Below are 18,352 nucleotides of genomic sequence, written 5' to 3'. Positions count from 1 at the left end.
TCCTTTTTGTCTGTGGATCACAACGGCGGAGGTGGTGAGTGTGCATGGTTTGCATGACTCATGCAGACACAATAGACTGTTTGAGGTTAAACTGGGATTTTCCTTCTGGTTTCAAGTAAACTCGGTCTGGAACGGTTTCATTGACAGTGAACAACAACAAAAAAAGAAGACTTTATCTCTCTGTTTCTGTGGATCTTTGTGTGCGAAGGTCTCTTTTCTTCATTTTTTGGCACGTAGGGAATAAACTTGGCAGGAAAACCAGAGCAGCCCACTACTCCCCCCCCCCCCCTCCTCATCCCTCTCCTCCCCCTCTTGCACTCTCTCCTCCCCCTTTTTCTCTAAATGTGATCATGTTCATTCAGCGCTCAGTGGCTCAGATCATCACACTTCTCTCTGTCCTTTGTCTCTGTTCTCCAGCTGTCTCTCCATCCATTCATTCATCTATCCACCCCCCCCACCCCCTCTCTGTCCATCCATGTGAATGATGTCCAGTCTCAGGGTTCTGACAGTCCATCTGCTTGGAGGCTCCCTGCTGCTGCCGTTGTTGCTGCTGCTGACTGCTGGTAAGCTTTTTAACTATCTGACTCTTGCAGCTGTTCAACTTCCTGTTCAGCTGAACATGTTTCACTGTTTAACTGTAACCTGACATGTGAATCCCCCCCCCCCCCACTTCTCCTCTTCCTCCTGCTGAAGCCATCAGAAGTCTTCCTTAACAGTTTGTATGGGGACAGAATCAACGCACATGTCAACTTTTTTGCACATGCATGTTTGCCCTTGTCTCTGTCTGCACAACCTCAGATGTTTTGTTGTTGTTTTTTTTTTTGGCAGTTTATTCGATTAAAGCAAATTGGAGCTTTAATCAAAAAAACATGTACGTCTGGCTTGGAGAAAAGTCTCCAAAAAACATGTTAACATGCAGACCGTTAGTGCGAAAAACCAACCGAACGCCCCGACAAGCACACAGAGTTCAACTTTAAAGCTCGTTCTTTGATAGCTTTTGCATGAGAATTGCGTTAATACTACTAGGTATTACTCAGGTTAGTAATAAAGAATGGCTTCCACTTTCACACCAACCTCTTAGATTGGAAGGTTGTGGGGAAAAACTGTTTGTAATGTTTGCTGTCCTCACAAGACTGTTTGCATCCATGTATAATCGAATTAGTGCTAACTGTGATGGCTCTCGGCGTGAGGGTAGTGATGAGTTCAGCGGGGGGGGGGGGGGGGGGGGGGATCGGATTACATTTAAAATAGGTTGAAAAGTGTGAGTCCATACAAACGTTTGGAAATAAGAAAAATAACTGGTTTTATATCGAATAAAAAAGGCCAAATAATGTAAAACAGCTTGTGGACAGGTTTGGAGGGCGTGGAAGGGCAGGTGGCTGCAAACATCTTACAGCAGGCAGGGGCTGAGTTTAGGGAGAGGTTTAACATACTAATGATTCTCTTTTGATTTTTCTTTAAATTTTTTTTGCTTATTGGTTGCAGCTAATTTAAAGGCTGGGCTTGGCTGCAGTGATTTCCCCTTGTATTTTATGATGTCACTTTTATTTGTGGCCTCAAAAGCAAAGAAACAGTTTGTCCAGGGTGCGTTAATCAGGCTTTAATCCTACTTGCGCTGACAAGTCAGGATGTGCTTCCCATTGTACTACTACTTTCACAGCTTTGTATACCTACTAGAAACCCTGTCAACATTTAATTAATGGTTGGAAGCTACTTTTGTCAAGGTGATGTTCTCAGCAAGATCCATGTTGACTTTTAAGCAGATTACTAAACTAAGTATACAGCTAAATAACTGCAACGTGTTATTAACGTTTGAAGCAGTAACTCATTGGAGCGTGAACCTTTCATTTATATGTAGTGGCTAAATGTAGTGCAGTGCTAATGCAATATTCAGTGGTTCCCACACATTTCTTGGTGGGTGGGCCCCCCCTGTAATCTAAAAGAAAGTTTTCAAACTTTTCAACCAATCTTTTTGACAGTTGAACAAAGAAAAAAACAACTACAGTAAAACATATAACAATAAAATAAGCTGCAATCTTCCTTAAATAAAAAAAAACTACCTCTTTTAAGTTTAACTGTCTATTTTGCTGATGCTGGTGAAGACTCTTAGTCATCCATGAATTGAGAAAGCTTCCTGAATTGAGAAAGCTTCCTGGAGAGGAAGCGAAACGTCTTCAGCTACGGAAAACAAGTCCAGTTGCTTTGTTTTTTACTTTTTTTTGGAATGTCTATTTTGCTGTGTAACTGAATTCAACATTGCCTGCAGGAACAAGAATTTTCTATTTATGTCCAAATAGCTTTGAAACATGTCAATTTTTATGTTTGTCCTCATCTATAACTATAACATAAAGTAATGTTCAGTTTCAGTTGTATTTTAAAAAAAAATATATTAATCTAATTTCTTTCCCCTTTATATTTTTGAAGATATGTTGTTTTGGTACATGCTAGCCAACATTTTCATTAGCATCTAGCTTTTAGAGGCTAACTTTGCGTTTATTCTAATGCTGTGTTCAAAAATTGTATTAAGAAAACCAGAGTTGGTTGTAGATTTGTCTTTTTCTATTTCTGCCCTAATTAATTCAAAATCCTCTTCAATAACTGTACTGGCTAGCAACATTTTTTGTTAGCATTTAGCGGCATCCAGATGTGCATGTGAGTACAAACCGGAACAAGTGGAGATTTTTTTTAAAGGTGGCTTTTTGTTGTTTTTCTGCACTTCTTTAATACAAAAACGCTGGTCCTTTAATATCTTGCACACTGTACAGCAAAGAGTTCTGGAAATGTTAAAACTTCCTTTGGTAACTAGATATCCTGAAGGTGTAACAATGCCATTTATATAAATATGATCATCAAGTGTAGACCTGATCTTTTTTTTCTGTCTTCCATAAAAAGCTGCTTTACTATTTTTACTATTTCCACTTATGATATAATGTTCATCTGCTTGTGCACTGTGGGTTTTATTCGCAATATTCTCCGACGACCAAAAAAGCAGAATGCTGGAGTGAGTGATGCAAACATGTGCTTGACCAGACTTGAGTAACAAACACTTTTAAACAGCTATTTGTCACAACAACATATTTCTATGTCAAAATTTCAAACAGCCATAACTTCACGCTTCCTCCTAATGGCAACGATCCATCAAATTGCAACCGACGGGATGCTCTGATGTCCAAATGTGGCTTAATAAGCTGCTTCCTCTCAGATGGCTCATGTGATTGACCCCTCTCCTCTTGGGCTACGGGGATAAGCGCTGACTGTTCAGGACAGACATGCACAGCTGTCTCTGGCGCCTTCAATTTCAGCCGCCCAAACGTCTCCCTTTCTGACGGAGCAGAAACATCCGACAGTCCTTAAAGTGCACACCAGCTTGACGTTCATGTAGTTTTAACTCAAGCGGGACGTGTTTGACTCTGAGCATGTGGGTGTCGGTTAGTTTGTGTTGTGCAGCTGGGTTTTTGTGAAAGTGTCTCTCAGGACCACGTGACTTTTCCAACAAACACCCCCGCACTCTCACAGACCCCCTCAGGCTTTTATTTTTCTAACTTCCTGTCACCCTCCTCCCCCTTTTTTCCTTCCTCCTAACTTCGTTCTCCAACCATCTTCCTTTCCTTCCACTCCTTGCTTCATTTCTGACTTTCCATCTTTCCCGCCCTTTAGTTTTACCATCCCATCTTAAAGCCTTTCCTCTTCTTCTGACATCCTTTCCTTCCCCCTCCTCCGTCTCCATTTCATCTGGTTCTATCCCATTTTCCCCTCATGTTTTATGTATTGTGCTTTAATCCCCCAAAGTGGACTCATCCCAGCCCTGCCTCGCCTGGATGATTGACGGCTGATATCATACGGTGTGTTTTTGTATGCCTGGGTCAGCTGGTTTTCATTTCCTCTGGCCAGATGAAGCTGTGTGATTGGCAGGGTGTTCAGAGATGACACACCTCCTTTTATAATCACTATTAGCCGCCCGTCAGTCACGCGTGTGTTTTGATATCCCAGTGGGGACTTTAAAATAACCAAACATGTCCCCCCCTTTGTGCCAGGTCAGATTGGTTTTTACCAGCAGGGTTTTTTGCTTCGTGTCAACACGGGGACAAATGAGCGTGAGACAGAAAGTCTTACAGAAACAATTAAGGGATGGGCTTCAAAATGTAGACCACCTGTCGTTTAAACAACACTGACGCATCCCAACACAAGTCGTCTGAGGGTCCATCAGACACAACAACCGAAAGGTCCACTCCTGGATCACCGTCTGATCCCGACACAAACACACTGGAGGTGCATCAGATCGTCCTTTCTGCTCTGGAAAAAAAAAACACTTCATGTAAAAGAGCCAGTGGAAAAATGTTGACCAACAAGGAATCAGATCAGATCTGAGAGATTTAGGATGGCAGATTATCCACATCTGACCTCATTTGCTGAGTCTGTTTGGGTGCACCATTTTGGGTTGGATAGATAGATAGATAGATAGATAGATAGATAGATAGATAGATAGATAGATAGATAGATAGATAGATAGATAGATAGATAGATAGTGTAAAGTTCAAAAACAAGTGCAGCCGGCCTGACTCGCCCTCAACAATCCCAACAAGTTCTCCAGATGATTGGTCCAAAAATAATCCAAGGAGACGTTATTGCATTTAAAAATGTTTTAGTGAATAGATGGAAAAACAAAAACAAAAAAGGGTGCCAAACATTCAATATATGAGGGCGACAGAGGTCAAAAAACCATTTGGCTCCACTCTGTCAGATCCACAACCAAACCCCAAACTCCCATGATGCATCATCCTTCAAAGGTGACACGTATGCATCCTTAAACCAAAAAGTAATAAAAATAATAACAAAATGTCCACAATAGTTAAATATTCAAATTCCCTAAATTAATATTAATTACCAATAATATCTAATAATTTCAACAAACAAATAAATTTAGCAAGAAAACTAAACACAAAACATTAACCATAATGCATACAAAGAAAATCACAAAATGTTCATTCAGGCTTCTACAGATAGATAGATAGATAGATAGATAGATAGATAGATAGATAGATAGATAGATAGATAGATAGATAGATAGATAGATAGATAGATAGATAGATAGATAGATAGATAGATAGATAGATTGCAATGGCCCCTTGATTCATGCAAGTGTTACTCAAACAGTCATAAACTGTGTATTTTTCCTGTTTTTCCCAATGTTTTTGTGTCATAAGAGAGGCTACTTGGCATTTTTAAGTTTAATTTTTAAAATTTTAGCAGTAAAATAAGGATTTACTTTAATAAATTAGGATGTAAAATACTGTAATGGCAAAAAACACTGTTGTCTGTGGTGTAAAAGGTGCACTAAAACTATAAGGCGTATTGAAGCCTCATGTTTAAGAATAGCTGACAGGTGGTGTTATGTCCTGGGCTCCCGTTGGGTCAGTGAGTATCCTGGGAAAGAGTGTGCTCTGTTATCTGGGAGAACTACAGCCAAAATATCTTTTCTCTAAAGGGTTTGCTTGGTTCAGCCTTGACGGGTGAGGTGAGCAGCTCAGATATTTTGAAGCGCTGCTAAGCCAGAAAGAAAAGAACGGGCCAAGGTAATTTGGGCATCTGGTGGGGATGCCTTCCAGATGTCCTCCACGGGAGGAGAGATCATATCTCACGGCTGACTCGGGAACGCTAAGAGTCCCCCCCCCCCACAGAGCTGGAAGAAAAAGTTTGGAGGAGGGAGATCATGGGATCAATGCTCAGAGCTTTGCACCCTGTGCCTAAAAATAAAGATAAGGGTGAGAAGATGGATGAGTGGATGAACGAACCCTCTGAGAGTATTCGTAGAAAGGTGGGGACATTTCCACGATACACGGATGCTTATTCCAGGCTACACTTGCGGACAGAGCTTCAAAGGGATGTTTGACGTTTGAGACATGGTTTTATGGTTCAGGGTTCGAGTCTTCGGCGTGTTTGTGTTTGCACTGTGCGGGAGGAAACAGGAGGATAAAAAAGCCACAGGGAGCAGTCAGGACTCACCTGCAGAGCCCTGCAGCTGTTTTTACACTTGAGTGAGAGGGTGAAGGTAGCTGAAGAGTCAGAGGGACACACATGCCTTACTGTACAAACCATGCTGGATGTTAATTATGTCATCTGCGTAGAAGGAGAACCGAAAATAAGGATTAAAAGGAGGAATAAACAGTGCTGAATTTTAGATTTAAAGTTAATCTCCACCTGAATGACATCAACCCCTCCAAATGCACCCCTTAAAATGTAACTCACAATGAATGAGAGATATGTAAAGCTTTCTGCATTTATTGCAGTTCTTGAACCTCTTCTTTCCCCATCGCATAAACTCAGCTGCCAGTACGACAGTGTGAACGTTCTCTACATTCACACTGCAAAAAGGGAATTAAAAGTAAGTACAATTTTCTTGAAATGAGTGTATTTTTCCTTGATTGAATCAGCCAAATAAGACAATTTGCCAATGGAATGAGTAGTTTTACCCCTAAAATAAGATAATTAGACATCCTGCACTTGAAATAAGATGATGGAGATGAATTGTTTCTATTTAGAGTGCAGAAATCTTATTCCATTGGCAAATGGCCTTTTTTACCTACTCAAATCAAGGAAAATAGACACATTTCAAGAAAATTTTACTTACTTTGAGTTCCCTTTTTGCAGTGCATACACTGCAAAAACGGAACTTAAAATAAGTAAAATGTTCTTAAAATTTGTGTATTTGTCCTTGATTTGAGCAGGTAAATAAGATGATTTGCCAATGGAACAAGATTTTTGCACTTAAAATAGAAACAATTCATCTCCATCATCTTATTTCAAGTGCAGGATGTCTCATTATCTTATATTAGGGGTCAAAATACTCATTCCATTGGCAAATAATCTTATTTACTTGCTCAAATCAAGGACAAATACACTAACTTTAACAACATTTTACTTATTTTTAGATCCGTTTTTGCAGTGCATAGTTTTCAGTCTGCGAGGGCCAAATGCAACATCAGCTTTATTTTGTTCATATTAACAGTGACGGCGAAATCCCGCTAAAAGCAAAAATAAATCCTGTTTCTCTGGAGGAGGAACACTTTTAATGCCTCTCTGAGGCCTTATCAGTCACTAACGTGGGGCTTGATAAACGAGAATTATGATGCGCAGCTCAAACGAAGAGCAGAGAACATTTTCCCAGGAAAGCCTGTGAGGGTGCGGACTCCAGTGGAGCTGATGGATGCGCGGGAGGATGAGAGGGTCCTGAGGGAGCAGCTTTCCCATCAGACTGTAACTAAAAGGCTTTTCTCATCACTTTTCCTCTCTGTGTGTCCAGTCTTAAAACATCTCTGTCAATGGGTGAACCCACCTGCTTCAGTGTGTTTTCACTGGAGAATCAGCGCCACCTGCTGTTCATACGCAGCGTCGCCTTATCGCATACTTCTCCTACGGGTATTTGTGGTGACAGACCTACACAAAGTAGTCCATGATTGGGAAGTGGAAGAAAAAAGAAACATTGTTTTGAAAGGAGAGACACTTTTTAATGCGCTTACATCTGCAAGCCTTCTTGGTTTAAGTCTTCCAGGGTTACCCTGCATTAGGCTTTATCCATCGTCCCTGACCTGCATCTCTGTCCCTTTGGCAAAAGAATCCCCACAGCATGATGCTGCCACCACCATTTTTCAGAGTCCTCAGTGTGTTCAGCGTGTTGTGCAGTCTCTGTTTTCTGCCATACATAGTATTTTGCATGTGCTTCATTTTAATCATTCTTGCCGTATTCCCTATATGTCTCGTAGCGAGATTCAATTCTTTTAGGTCTTTTTGTGTTTTGTTCAACAATCACTTTCATCTTGAGACTCTTCCATAAAAGCCAGGTTTGTACTTCTCCTCTTATCCGATGCCCCCACCTGAGGTGTGGATCTCTGCAGCTCCTCCAGAGTTACCGTGGGCCTCTTGGCTCCTTCTCTAATGAATTCTCTCCTTGTTTAGCCTCAGTTGAGGTGGACCGCCATGTTTTGGTAGGGTTGCAGTTGTTCTATACTTCATTTGAGCCACATCATCTTCACAAAGCAAGTTGCTCGTCTTTTAGGGTTAATTCTCACACGTTTCAGGTCCATTATTTATTCTGTTGTCTAAATTTCTTATAATCTTCTCATTATGCCACAAGGTCTGAGGCTTACAAAATCATGACATAATTTATATGTCTAAACCCCTGAGTTTATAAGAAAGTATCTTTTTTTAAATCTACAGTCATAAATACAAATTCATTTTGTAGTCAGAACTGACATAAAACAGGAAAAACCCTAATAACTCCAAATTTGATACAAATATTTCTGAGACCTCTTCAACAGAGTCAGTATTTTTCTAAATACATAATTTACAACATGCACATAAATATATTTTACACATCCTATATAAAAATGCAGAAAACCTGAGGAAAACGTATTTTTGGCCTAACGTATCAATTATGATACGAAGAAAACGTGAAAGTCTGACGTTTTAATTTTTGTTTTTTAGAGCAGCCAAAAAAGATTTTCTTTTTTATTTTATTTGAAATTCCCTCTGGTTATTGTGTAGATCAGCTTTCAACTGAATATCCAACCCTTTTTGTCCAGCAAAACAGTGCGCATTTAAGTTGAAACTGGCCAAAATTCCCCTTTCTTTACCTCCTTTTTCTACACAGGAGATGAGTTCTTAGTTTGAAACAGTGGAAGGTGACGAATGAGTTGCGCGCACAGGAGAAAAGGCCTGGATAAAATGTCTGTCAGAAGGATTTAAACACAAATCTGCCAAAGCAGTTGTGTGCATTCATCCCTCTGGGAAATCTCCAGGCAACGGAAAACAAGTTCAATTTAGCCTCAGTTGAAGTTAAAGCAAACGACTGGTTGGAGGAAACTTAAGAGGTCTGAACCCAAGAAGTTGCTTAATTAAAACCAACAATTATGGACTCATACCATCAGTTTTACTGTCTACTGTATATGCGAGCAGCTGGAATTTCACCGTCTCCCTCAGACAACAGCAGTAACTCTGTTCTACAATAAAGTGGAAACATGCAGAGAGTTGATGTGGAGCCAGAAAATCCTCTAACTCCCCACATAACCTCCTGTAGGCCACTGGAAAATAGCTTTGATACATGCACATATAGAATAAAAGGCTAAATTAACCACCAAGACGTTAGAAAGGGAGAGCTCATTAATGGATCCTCTTTGGTAAAAACTCAACCATGAACGCTCACACAAGTGTTTGATGCTTCTGTGAATTAGTTTGGGTTAGTCTTTCTTTCCACAGTGTGCCACAAACAGACAAATCAACCACAGATAAAAAGCTCAAACATCTTGGTGTTCTTGAAATATGGCTGGATCAAGTGGGAGACGGATGGTTAGGGGCTAAATATGACGTAATTATGATGCAGCTCCGATATGAATCAGATTTATTGGCCACATTAGTGAGCGCCTGGTCATATGCACAGCCATTAAGTATAAATATATAAACTTGGGAACCATTTGTGCATGTATCTGAATGTACACCCAACATTATTTCCTTTTTTATTTTAAATAAAGACAGGTTGTGACTGTGCAAACAAGCTTATAAGCAGTCTGTGTTGGTTATACTTTATCTCTATAGTACTGATTGAATTTGGTTCATTGCCAAAACCATGAATATGTTGAAAAGATGGCTTCTCTGTTTGGAGACTCAAACTGTGCTGGGATTGGACTGAATGAACAGTTGTGTTTTAGTGTTGTTTGTATTTTATTAGTATTTCAGACCATTTTTCCACATTAGACCCTCGCTGGGCTTGAAAGAAGAGAATCAGCTCCAGATTTTGCCGTGCTCTGACTCTGCTTTAGCCGTTTTTACAGAAACCTGAAGGGTGCAACCGTGAGTTTTTAACGTCCCCACCGCTGCTGTCTGCTTTCAGTCTGCGAGGCTCAGTACTACGACGACGTCACGTCGTCTCCGGAGGACGGGCTGGACTACAACGCCACCTTCGACTACAGCTTCTTCAGTGAGTCGGGCTCCCTCACACGGCCTGAAGCGGGTCAAAGGCTCGTATCTGGAGCCTGGTGAAAAATGAAATCCCTGCTCATGGAGGTTCTCTTTGCAGGTAACAGCAGCAGCGAGGACCTGGAAAGGTTTATCGATGAGCTGGAAGGGGTCAAGGAGGACGGGGAGGAAGGAGAAGTGGTAGCATCTGTCACTACAGCTACTGCGTTCAGGAGAACCACAGAGAGGAGCAAGGACACGGTTGATAACAGCGCCTCTCTTCTTGTGTCTCTGGTAAGAACAGCAGATTAAGCCGGATGTCAAGATGTCGGAGTTAAACTATTAATTTAAATTCCGGATTAACTACTTTTACGATCTCTGACTTGAGTTTAATAGGAAAAAACCCTAAAAAAAGCGTAACAGGAACTGATTTAAACCTTAGTGAAGCGTTACTGTAAAGACTGCTAATCCTCGGCTTGAGTTTACCCGTATAATCCCGATAAAGGGAGAAAAGGAGGAGATTGTGGATTAGAGCTAATGGTTGAGCATCATCTGCAGGGGATCATGGTGTTGACTTTGATGGGCTGGGGCCGCAGGAAGCCGCTTTGTTTGCTTATGCCTTGGGTCGGCTCAGGTAATGTGGCTGTTTTTGACCCCGCATGTGGAGGGATCTACGCTCTGGTTAGCTGAACGGATCATTAGAAATCATGGTTGAGAAATTCTGCTTCGACATCTTGAAAGTAAGAAGAAAAAAAACATCTGCCTCCTTACAGATTTCTTCTTTTTTTTTTTTGTCCCACTTAAATGTTTTCAGATCATCAAACAAATATTAATATCAGACCGAGAGAAGAAGTTCAAATACTTAGCCTTAGACTTGAAGAACTTTATTTGTCATTTTGTATGCACAAAGTGCGTACAGAACGAAATTTTGTTTGCATACAGCTTGAAAAATCACTGTACATTGCACTAAATTTCAGGATAAAGATGCAGCAGCGATTCATTTAAACAATTGAAATGTAAACAATGTAAAACAATGTAAACAATGCAGGGGAAATAGACAGTGTGCTATTCACGGTATCCAGGAGAGTATTATTAAAACCGCAATATACGAATGTGGTACAAAGTCCATTTTATGGCTTAATACAATATTAAAAGCTCATTTTAAAACAGCGAGAAAGTCACTTTTTATCCGTGGGCGGCTGGTGCCTATCTCCAGCTGAACATGCAAACGCCATCCATAAAGGCACTAGGCCAGGATTTGAACCAGGGACCTTCTTTCTGCAAGGCAACAGTGCAACACGCAGCCCATGCAAATTTAAATAAAGTATATTTAAAAAGAAAGAACTCATCCTGCCTATGCCGTTTTTAAAACCCAGCTAAATGCAATTTAAAGCCATTTTGCAGCATAATTAAACCTGATTTACATGAAGTAGATCTTCACCTGAAGTCTCTGAAGACACGTCGGCTCTGATTCAAACCTCAGTCTCCAGTCGAGCTCTTCGCGTTGTTTCCTCCCTGGAGATTTCCTGTGAGATCCAGCAGCAGCAAAGACAAACTCGGACCGCAGCAGCGGACGGTCCGGATCAAAGCTGCGCTCGTGTTGTTCGTCAGAGTGCTGATTCAGCAGCTGCTTGCAGGTGGCTTCTGTTAACACAGAGAGTTCATCTGCTCTCTGCGATTGTGGAGCCCATCTCTGCCAGCATCAACAAACAGCAGTCCTCTGGACGGGCCAAATAAATATCATCAAGCAGGCTCAGCGTGAGACTGAGAAGGATCAGGATTAAAGGGAATAAAAGGACAAGGAAACATTAACTGGGTTATTAAAAACAAAGGAGAGTCTTGGACATCTGTTGATCCCTCATCATGTTGCATATATCCACTCTAGCTATGTTTGTTTTTAATATAAGTAACCCAGATTGAATTGGATGTAGTGCTGTGGGTTTTTTTTTTGGGCCTTCTGGGTTGAATCAGTCTGGCATTCAGCATTGTCTGGTAGATAAATGATTCTCACTGTTCAGTCAAAGAATATGAATTCTCTCCATGCCGCAGAAGGGGAAAAATAATTGTTTAGGAAGTGTTTTTATAAACTGCAGACGTGGCAACTTAATTATAACAACATTTGCCTTCAACAAAAGGGTTGAGTTTGGTCTCTTCTAAGGGGTTTTGTCCCAAAACAGACCCCAGCAGTCTGCAGGAGGAGGACACGTGTTCACTGGAGGGAACACTGAAGCTGTCTGTTTAAGGTTTTAGTAAAGAACGAAGCTAATGAAGGGTCTATGACAGGCACCGTTTACATGTTTTAGAAACACTTCTTATTGTTGCAATAACTCACTGTTTGCTTTTAAACTTCACAGACTTGAAAACATTTGGGATAGTAAAGAGACTTTTAGGAGTCTACCAGCAGGGGGCAGAATATGACCACGTGGAGCAAACGTCAGAGTTAGAGAAAAGATTTAATTAACACATAATTAACCCGATTTAGAGATTTGTTTAGTTTCTTAACACCCTTTGCTATGAAGTGTTGTTCGTTAGGCTGAATTTACACTTTATATATTTACCCTGATCAGTTGGTTGTTGTTTTGTTTGTGGTTTCTTGGTGTGGTGGTGATGCATTTACTGTCTGCAGGATCTCAGGAAGCTGCTCTGGACTTCCATGTTCCTGATGGCTCTGAACTTACAGCAGCTGTGACACAAACTCACGGAGGAAATCTAAACTTCCAGGTGAAACACAAACACGAGACACAAAAAGCATCGCGTGTGAGTTTTAAACCACCTCTGTTGTGATTTTTTTAAAATAGTTTAATCTAAAGTCAGATGGCACCAGATGCAGCTCCACATGTTTATCCTTCCTGTCACGCCGCTCAAACTAACCTGGACAGTTTCTGCTGAAAACGTCAGTAATGTTATTTAATGAACTAAACTCCCTGAGAGAAAGGATCTCTATATTTAAACAATACTGAAGCTGCATCAGTTTCAAAGGGGCTTAGTTAAATAGAAAGAATAATTAAGTGAAAGGGGATTTTCTTTCTCTCCCATGACTGAATCTGCTCACATTAAAGGTTTTTACTTAAAGTTAAAAAAAACAAAAAACAGTTTTAATGTTACTGTAAGAAAACATACTTTTTTCCAAATAAAAAACAGCAAGAGGGGCTATTAAATGGTAAATGACTAGTCCCACTTTCACCCATTCACACCCTGACGGTGGTGAGCTATGTTAGTAGCCACAGCTGCCCTGGGGCAGACCTACAGAGGCGAGGCTGCCATACAATGTTGCCACTGGGCCCTCTGACCACCGGCAGCAGGCTATGCGGGTGAAGTGTCTTGTCCAATGACATAATGATCTAGATGGTAGGAACAGGGGGATTGAACCGGCAATCTGCCAATTGCAGGAAAAACTCCCACACTTCTGTAACACTGCTGTCCCCTATTAATACTCATTCATGCTGTAAGCCACAACATAAAATAAAAAAAAACAACTGACTGTTTAAAAATGTGGTAAATATAAATTAAAATTTACTTTTTGTTAATTTAGTTTTTTTTTAGTCATTGAAAGATGAGTTACAGAAAACTGTAAGTTTAAAATTAGGGTGCTACTGATGATCTTCAGTGTCGTACAAAAGAAAATAGTCTGACTGAGTCTGAGCTTCACCATTAAAGGTAAACCGGTGAATCAGATCCAATTCAGATTTATTATAATTGCTTTTCTCTGATAGTTTCTGTTTTAAAACATCTGCACTGATCCCTGCGAAGCACAAGACTCTACTAAGAACCCAGGAAATGGTTTTCAATAACCTGTTCAGTCAGATTGTAATGCAAATTAAAAATGTCCCTCTGCTGAGATAACTAATATAAAGTTGGAAATTGCTGCACATACAAATTAATGTTTGGCAGCAAAATATGCTGATGAAGATTAGACAGACTCTGGGCTTTGATGCACTTTGGTCACCTTTAGAGATATCTTTGCAAAATAAAAACTACCACAGCATCTTCATCCTGAAATTCAGCCTCAGAGGTTTTCAGACACACATTTTATCACAAGATGAAAACAAGGGGAATTTGATATTTTTGTAAATCCAATCAGAGTACAACCTATGATTCAGCCTCAAAGTTATGCAAATTGAATCATTTATTTCTGTAAATAGTTGTTTCACATCTGCCATAAAACATTTGCGTCTCTCTCATTTTATAACTGGTTTTATTTATGTTCTGGTTTTCACGCTTTTTCCACAACAGAAGAAGAAACGTGCGTTTCAGATTTAAATAGCTCGTGATATTCTTTGTTTACAGGTCATAATTTAATCCAGCGTCTCCAGGATAAAATCATTATGAAAACAAAAAGTTTTCCCACAGGTTTTGTTTCATAATTTTCCCAGTCCTCCCAAAGGAAAATGCTCTCCCACACAACAGGAACTCCTTTAGATGCGGCAATGCAGACATTTTACAGCCACAAACATTACTCTCAAATAATAGATTCAAAGACGTAATTTAGCTCCTTCTAAATAACATTTTTGGCAACAACAGTTAACTTTAAAGCCGTCTTAAAGCCACTCTGCCTTTTTTTTGTTTCATATAACTCACTTCATTCGGAGAAATGCAGTATTATTTCAACAATATACATCTGGACGCGTATATCTGCATGAAACCGAGTCACTGAATGTTCGATATGAATCAGAGGAGGTCATTTTTCTCTGTTCGGCTGGACAGATAACAAAAAGTCATGTTATAAGTGAAAAGTTTAAATGATTTTCACTAAATGTTTCCATGCATCTAATCAGTTCATTCTGTAGTTACCATTTTGAGCTGACATATTCACTTTTTGAACAAAAATCCTGGATATTCTTGACATTTGGGGGGCGAAAAAAACTATCAGATGCTGCTGCTGCTGCTTCATGACAGAAGACTCATACGAAAGTTTGTCTGCAGAGACATGTGGAGCAAAAATGGGATTCAGGATTTTGTTAGCTGGCTGGTATTAAGCACAAGTAGATTTTTTTAAGCTAATGAGAAAAAATCACAGGTAGTATGAGCACTTTATTAATTTTTCAATTCAATTTTATTTATATAGCGCCAGTTCATGATACATGTCATCTCAAGGCACTTTCCAAAGTAAAAATCAATCAGATTATACAGATTGGTCAAAAAGTTTCCTCTCTAAGGAAACCCAGCAGGTTGCATCAAGTCTCTCTAAGCAGCCTTCACTCCTCCTGAAATAACATAGAGCCACAGTGACAGTCGTCTGCATTGTCCATGGCTTTTCAGCAATAATTCATACTGAGCAAGCATGAGGCGACAGTGGAGAGGAAAACTCCCCTTTAACAGGGAGGAAAACCTCCAGCAGAACCAGAACCAGGCTCAGTATAAACGGTCATTTGCCTAGACTGATTGTTTTTATTTATTTATTTAAATTTAACAGCAATTTGCAGAAATCTTTTTTATGAAAGTTTAAGCATGAACCTCATTTCAGGATGGCTGTGATCTCAGGCAGAGATTATAATTTGAAATATTAACTGTATGGAATCTGAAAAACCTCATCAATGAGCGCGTTTGACGTAAACAGAAATAAAAAAAATTACTGTTCAAAATAATATAAAAAAATGTCCGGTTTGACAGCATAACAACTGGCCCTCTAACATTTACCCTTTTGTGTGTGAGTGAGGCAGATATAAAGTGCATGGCAGCTGATTTATGTTTAAGTTTGACTTACAGTTGGACATGTGTGTCTAAATGAGGTTGAACTGCTCTGAACTTGGCTGAAAGTTTCACCAGATGGTTGTTTTGATGGATCGTTTGTGTTTTCCAGGTCTTGGCGGCTCTGCTGGTGCACCTGAAGCGCGGTGGGTGGGGTCCCTTTGATTTCAGCCGAACCCGGACCGCCCTGCCTGATCCGAACAGGACGGCCCGTCGCTCTGGTTGGTCAGGCTGGACGTCTGCCAGTCTCAGACCCGCTTCACTCACTCAGCAGCAGAGTTTTGTCATCGACTCCAAAACAACTGAACCGCAGCTCAAGTTGAATCGTTTAAAAGGGAAATCGGCCTAATTTTTTAGCACGATTTTCTCTTTGTGGGAGCGTTTTAGAAATATTTAAAAGTATGGATTTTTGATAATGCCACATGCTGCTGCATGAACCTGGACTTCTAGATGTTAAATTTGTAACCAAACATCATTTGTATTTTAGAGTGAAGAGGTCTGGACTTTATTTTTAAGAACATATTTATCAAGAGCTAAAATCCTAAAACCAAATGTTGTGCCGTTAGTTAAGTTTTCACCTGAAAACCCTTATTTTACGGTTTTGTATTCGATATATCATACAGCCATCAGGCTTTTTATTGTTTTCAAGGACACCATGTTACTGGAAATATGCCCCACAAAAACAACATTTCATCAGGAAAAATATAAAACTTTGCTGCAAGTATTAAACAGACAAAATGCTTTAAATTTTAAGATTTTACTAAACACCCACCAGGAGAAATGTCCTTATTGTTCAAATGAGCTTATTCCTACTTATAGTTGTTTTGCAAATAGGGAAACAAGGTTATTGTCATGGAAATGAAAAACACACAACAAACAGATCCAAAGAGCTTTTTGTTGCATCTAAACATGAACCTGGTCTATTGTCATAACCCTGGAGCCGGATGCATCAAACCATAATTATGGGCACAATTGTAAGAATCTCTCAAGCTGTTGTGACTGTTTTCTTCCTGGATCTCTTTTCTTTTATGCACACGTGCACAAGTCTGATAAAGATCTGCATCTAGAACATCTTATTTCCCCTGCAAAAACACAAATGCTCTTTAATGAAAGTAACTGCAAAGAGGAAGCACATTTCTGCCTAAAATAGAATCTTGTTTTTTGAATGAAAAATAATTTGTTTTATTTGGATACATAGTCTTGAGCAGGAGGAAAAACTACAAAATGGAAATAAGTCACAGCGCTCTCCCCATTATTGGTTTCAATTGCTTTAAACGTTCCAACTACTGTTGTGACAACATCACAATCAGCTTTATGACTGCGATTATTTGTTGTAGCTTGAACAAACTCTGTTTTGTGGATTAGCCAAACCATAATGGTGTAATATGGCCCAGATAACATGAGAAGCTATTTTTATTGTAGGGATTTACATATCAGACATAATTGAAATGCATGGTCTCTTGTATTTCCCGTTTTGAAGAACTAGCAATGTGCCACCATCTGATAAAGTTAAAAAGATCAAATAAAAATGAAACATTTTATTTTACTTTTATTACATAGGAATCAATGGTGGTGTCAATAATTCGAATTTAGTAAAACAAATTTCTTAATGTGGGATCTATTTTCCCACTGAATGCTTGTACTAGAATTACGTAAAGGTAGTATTTTTTAGTGCTAGATTGTGCTACTCAATAAAAGATAAAAACATTTTTTTACATAGTCACAAGCAAGCCTACCAATAAATGTGCTAAGAAACCAAATTATTTTCTTTTAAAAGGCGAATAAAGAAAGTTACAACTTAAAGCAGGAAGTCAGGTTCAGGGCTGCAGTTACAGCTTCCATAAATAAAGATATCTTATCTTCTCCTTTTCCACTTCATCATACTGGGATTAAATTGTTCAGGGAGGCGTTAGATGAATGGTGTAAGCGATCCAGGCGATCTCTAAGCACCTTGTTGCTGTTTTGAACGCCGGATTGTGTGCGAGGGAAGGCATGCGGGGAAAATATTGTTGATGAATCTGGCCAAGGACACCGTATGACCTCCTTCTGGGGACTCTGATGCAGCTCATGAGGACCTGGAGATTAAACGGTGACCGTGTGTGAAAATATACAGCAAAGAATGTGACAAGGTTTTCTCTATTATGAGCTTAAATATTGATCTGATGTAAAGGAAAGTCAAATATCTGGCTATCGAAGGCTCCAAACATTGATTTAAGTTTCAGCTTTAAGCAAAAATATAAAACATTTCATTTCCTGTTTTTCAGCTCTGACTTCTGATAATTAAAAAAATACTGTTCACTAGGATTATATTAACTCAAAAATCCCAATTTTCCTGCTGTTTCTGTATGATTCTATAGTTTTTATGCAATTAGCATCACTCTGCCACATTTTTGTCTTTCTGCTACACGTTTGTATTTAAAGCAGAGATTAATATGTTCAAATATTATTCAGAATCTTTATTTTTTGCACCGTTCTGCATTATTTGGTTTGCATTTTTTATATACATTAAATGCCTTGCCCTGTCAAAATAAAAGCATCTGTGAAAGTGCTGCAAAACGTGTTAATAAAAGACATTCTTGTTAAAAGAGCTTTATGAAAAAACAAACAGGAAAGTCATGATGGGGTGGGGGTGGGGGGGGGGGGAGTCTGTAAACAAGATTGATCTAAAAATGTTATTTAGCTGAAGTGATAAAAAAAGCAATACTGGTTTTAAATG

At 39.5% G+C, this 18,352-nt stretch overlaps 1 protein-coding gene across 1 annotated transcript; it reads left to right on the top strand.

The window, feature by feature from the left end:
- Positions 1-362: 362 nt before the first annotated feature.
- On the top strand, positions 363-17,067 carry si:ch211-191i18.2 (uncharacterized protein LOC564095 homolog). The gene is made up of 5 exons (XM_036145446.1): positions 363-563; positions 9,884-9,970; positions 10,070-10,242; positions 12,575-12,669; positions 15,749-17,067. Exons 1-4 carry the CDS (start codon positions 482-484, stop codon positions 12,635-12,637), a joined length of 405 nt encoding a protein of 134 aa, XP_036001339.1. The 5' UTR covers positions 363-481; the 3' UTR covers positions 12,638-12,669; positions 15,749-17,067.
- The last annotated feature ends 1,285 nt before the right edge of the window (positions 17,068-18,352 follow it).

Source organism: Fundulus heteroclitus, chromosome 13, assembly GCF_011125445.2.
Source record: "Fundulus heteroclitus isolate FHET01 chromosome 13, MU-UCD_Fhet_4.1, whole genome shotgun sequence".
Classification (NCBI taxonomy): Eukaryota; Metazoa; Chordata; class Actinopteri; order Cyprinodontiformes; family Fundulidae; genus Fundulus; species Fundulus heteroclitus.
Note: the sequence above shows the minus strand (reverse complement) of the source record. Positions and strands in the feature narration are given on the sequence as shown.

Excerpts from the sequence above, each read along its gene's own strand:
- si:ch211-191i18.2 (XM_036145446.1), top strand. The coding sequence starts at position 482 with ATGATGTCCAGTCTCAGGGTTCTGACAGTCCATCTGCTTGGAGGCTCC. Across the intron at positions 9,971-10,069 it reads CTTCGACTACAGCTTCTTCA|GTAACAGCAGCAGCGAGGAC; the intron begins GTGAGTCGGGCT and ends TTCTCTTTGCAG. Across the intron at positions 10,243-12,574 it reads CCTCTCTTCTTGTGTCTCTG|GATCTCAGGAAGCTGCTCTG; the intron begins GTAAGAACAGCA and ends TACTGTCTGCAG.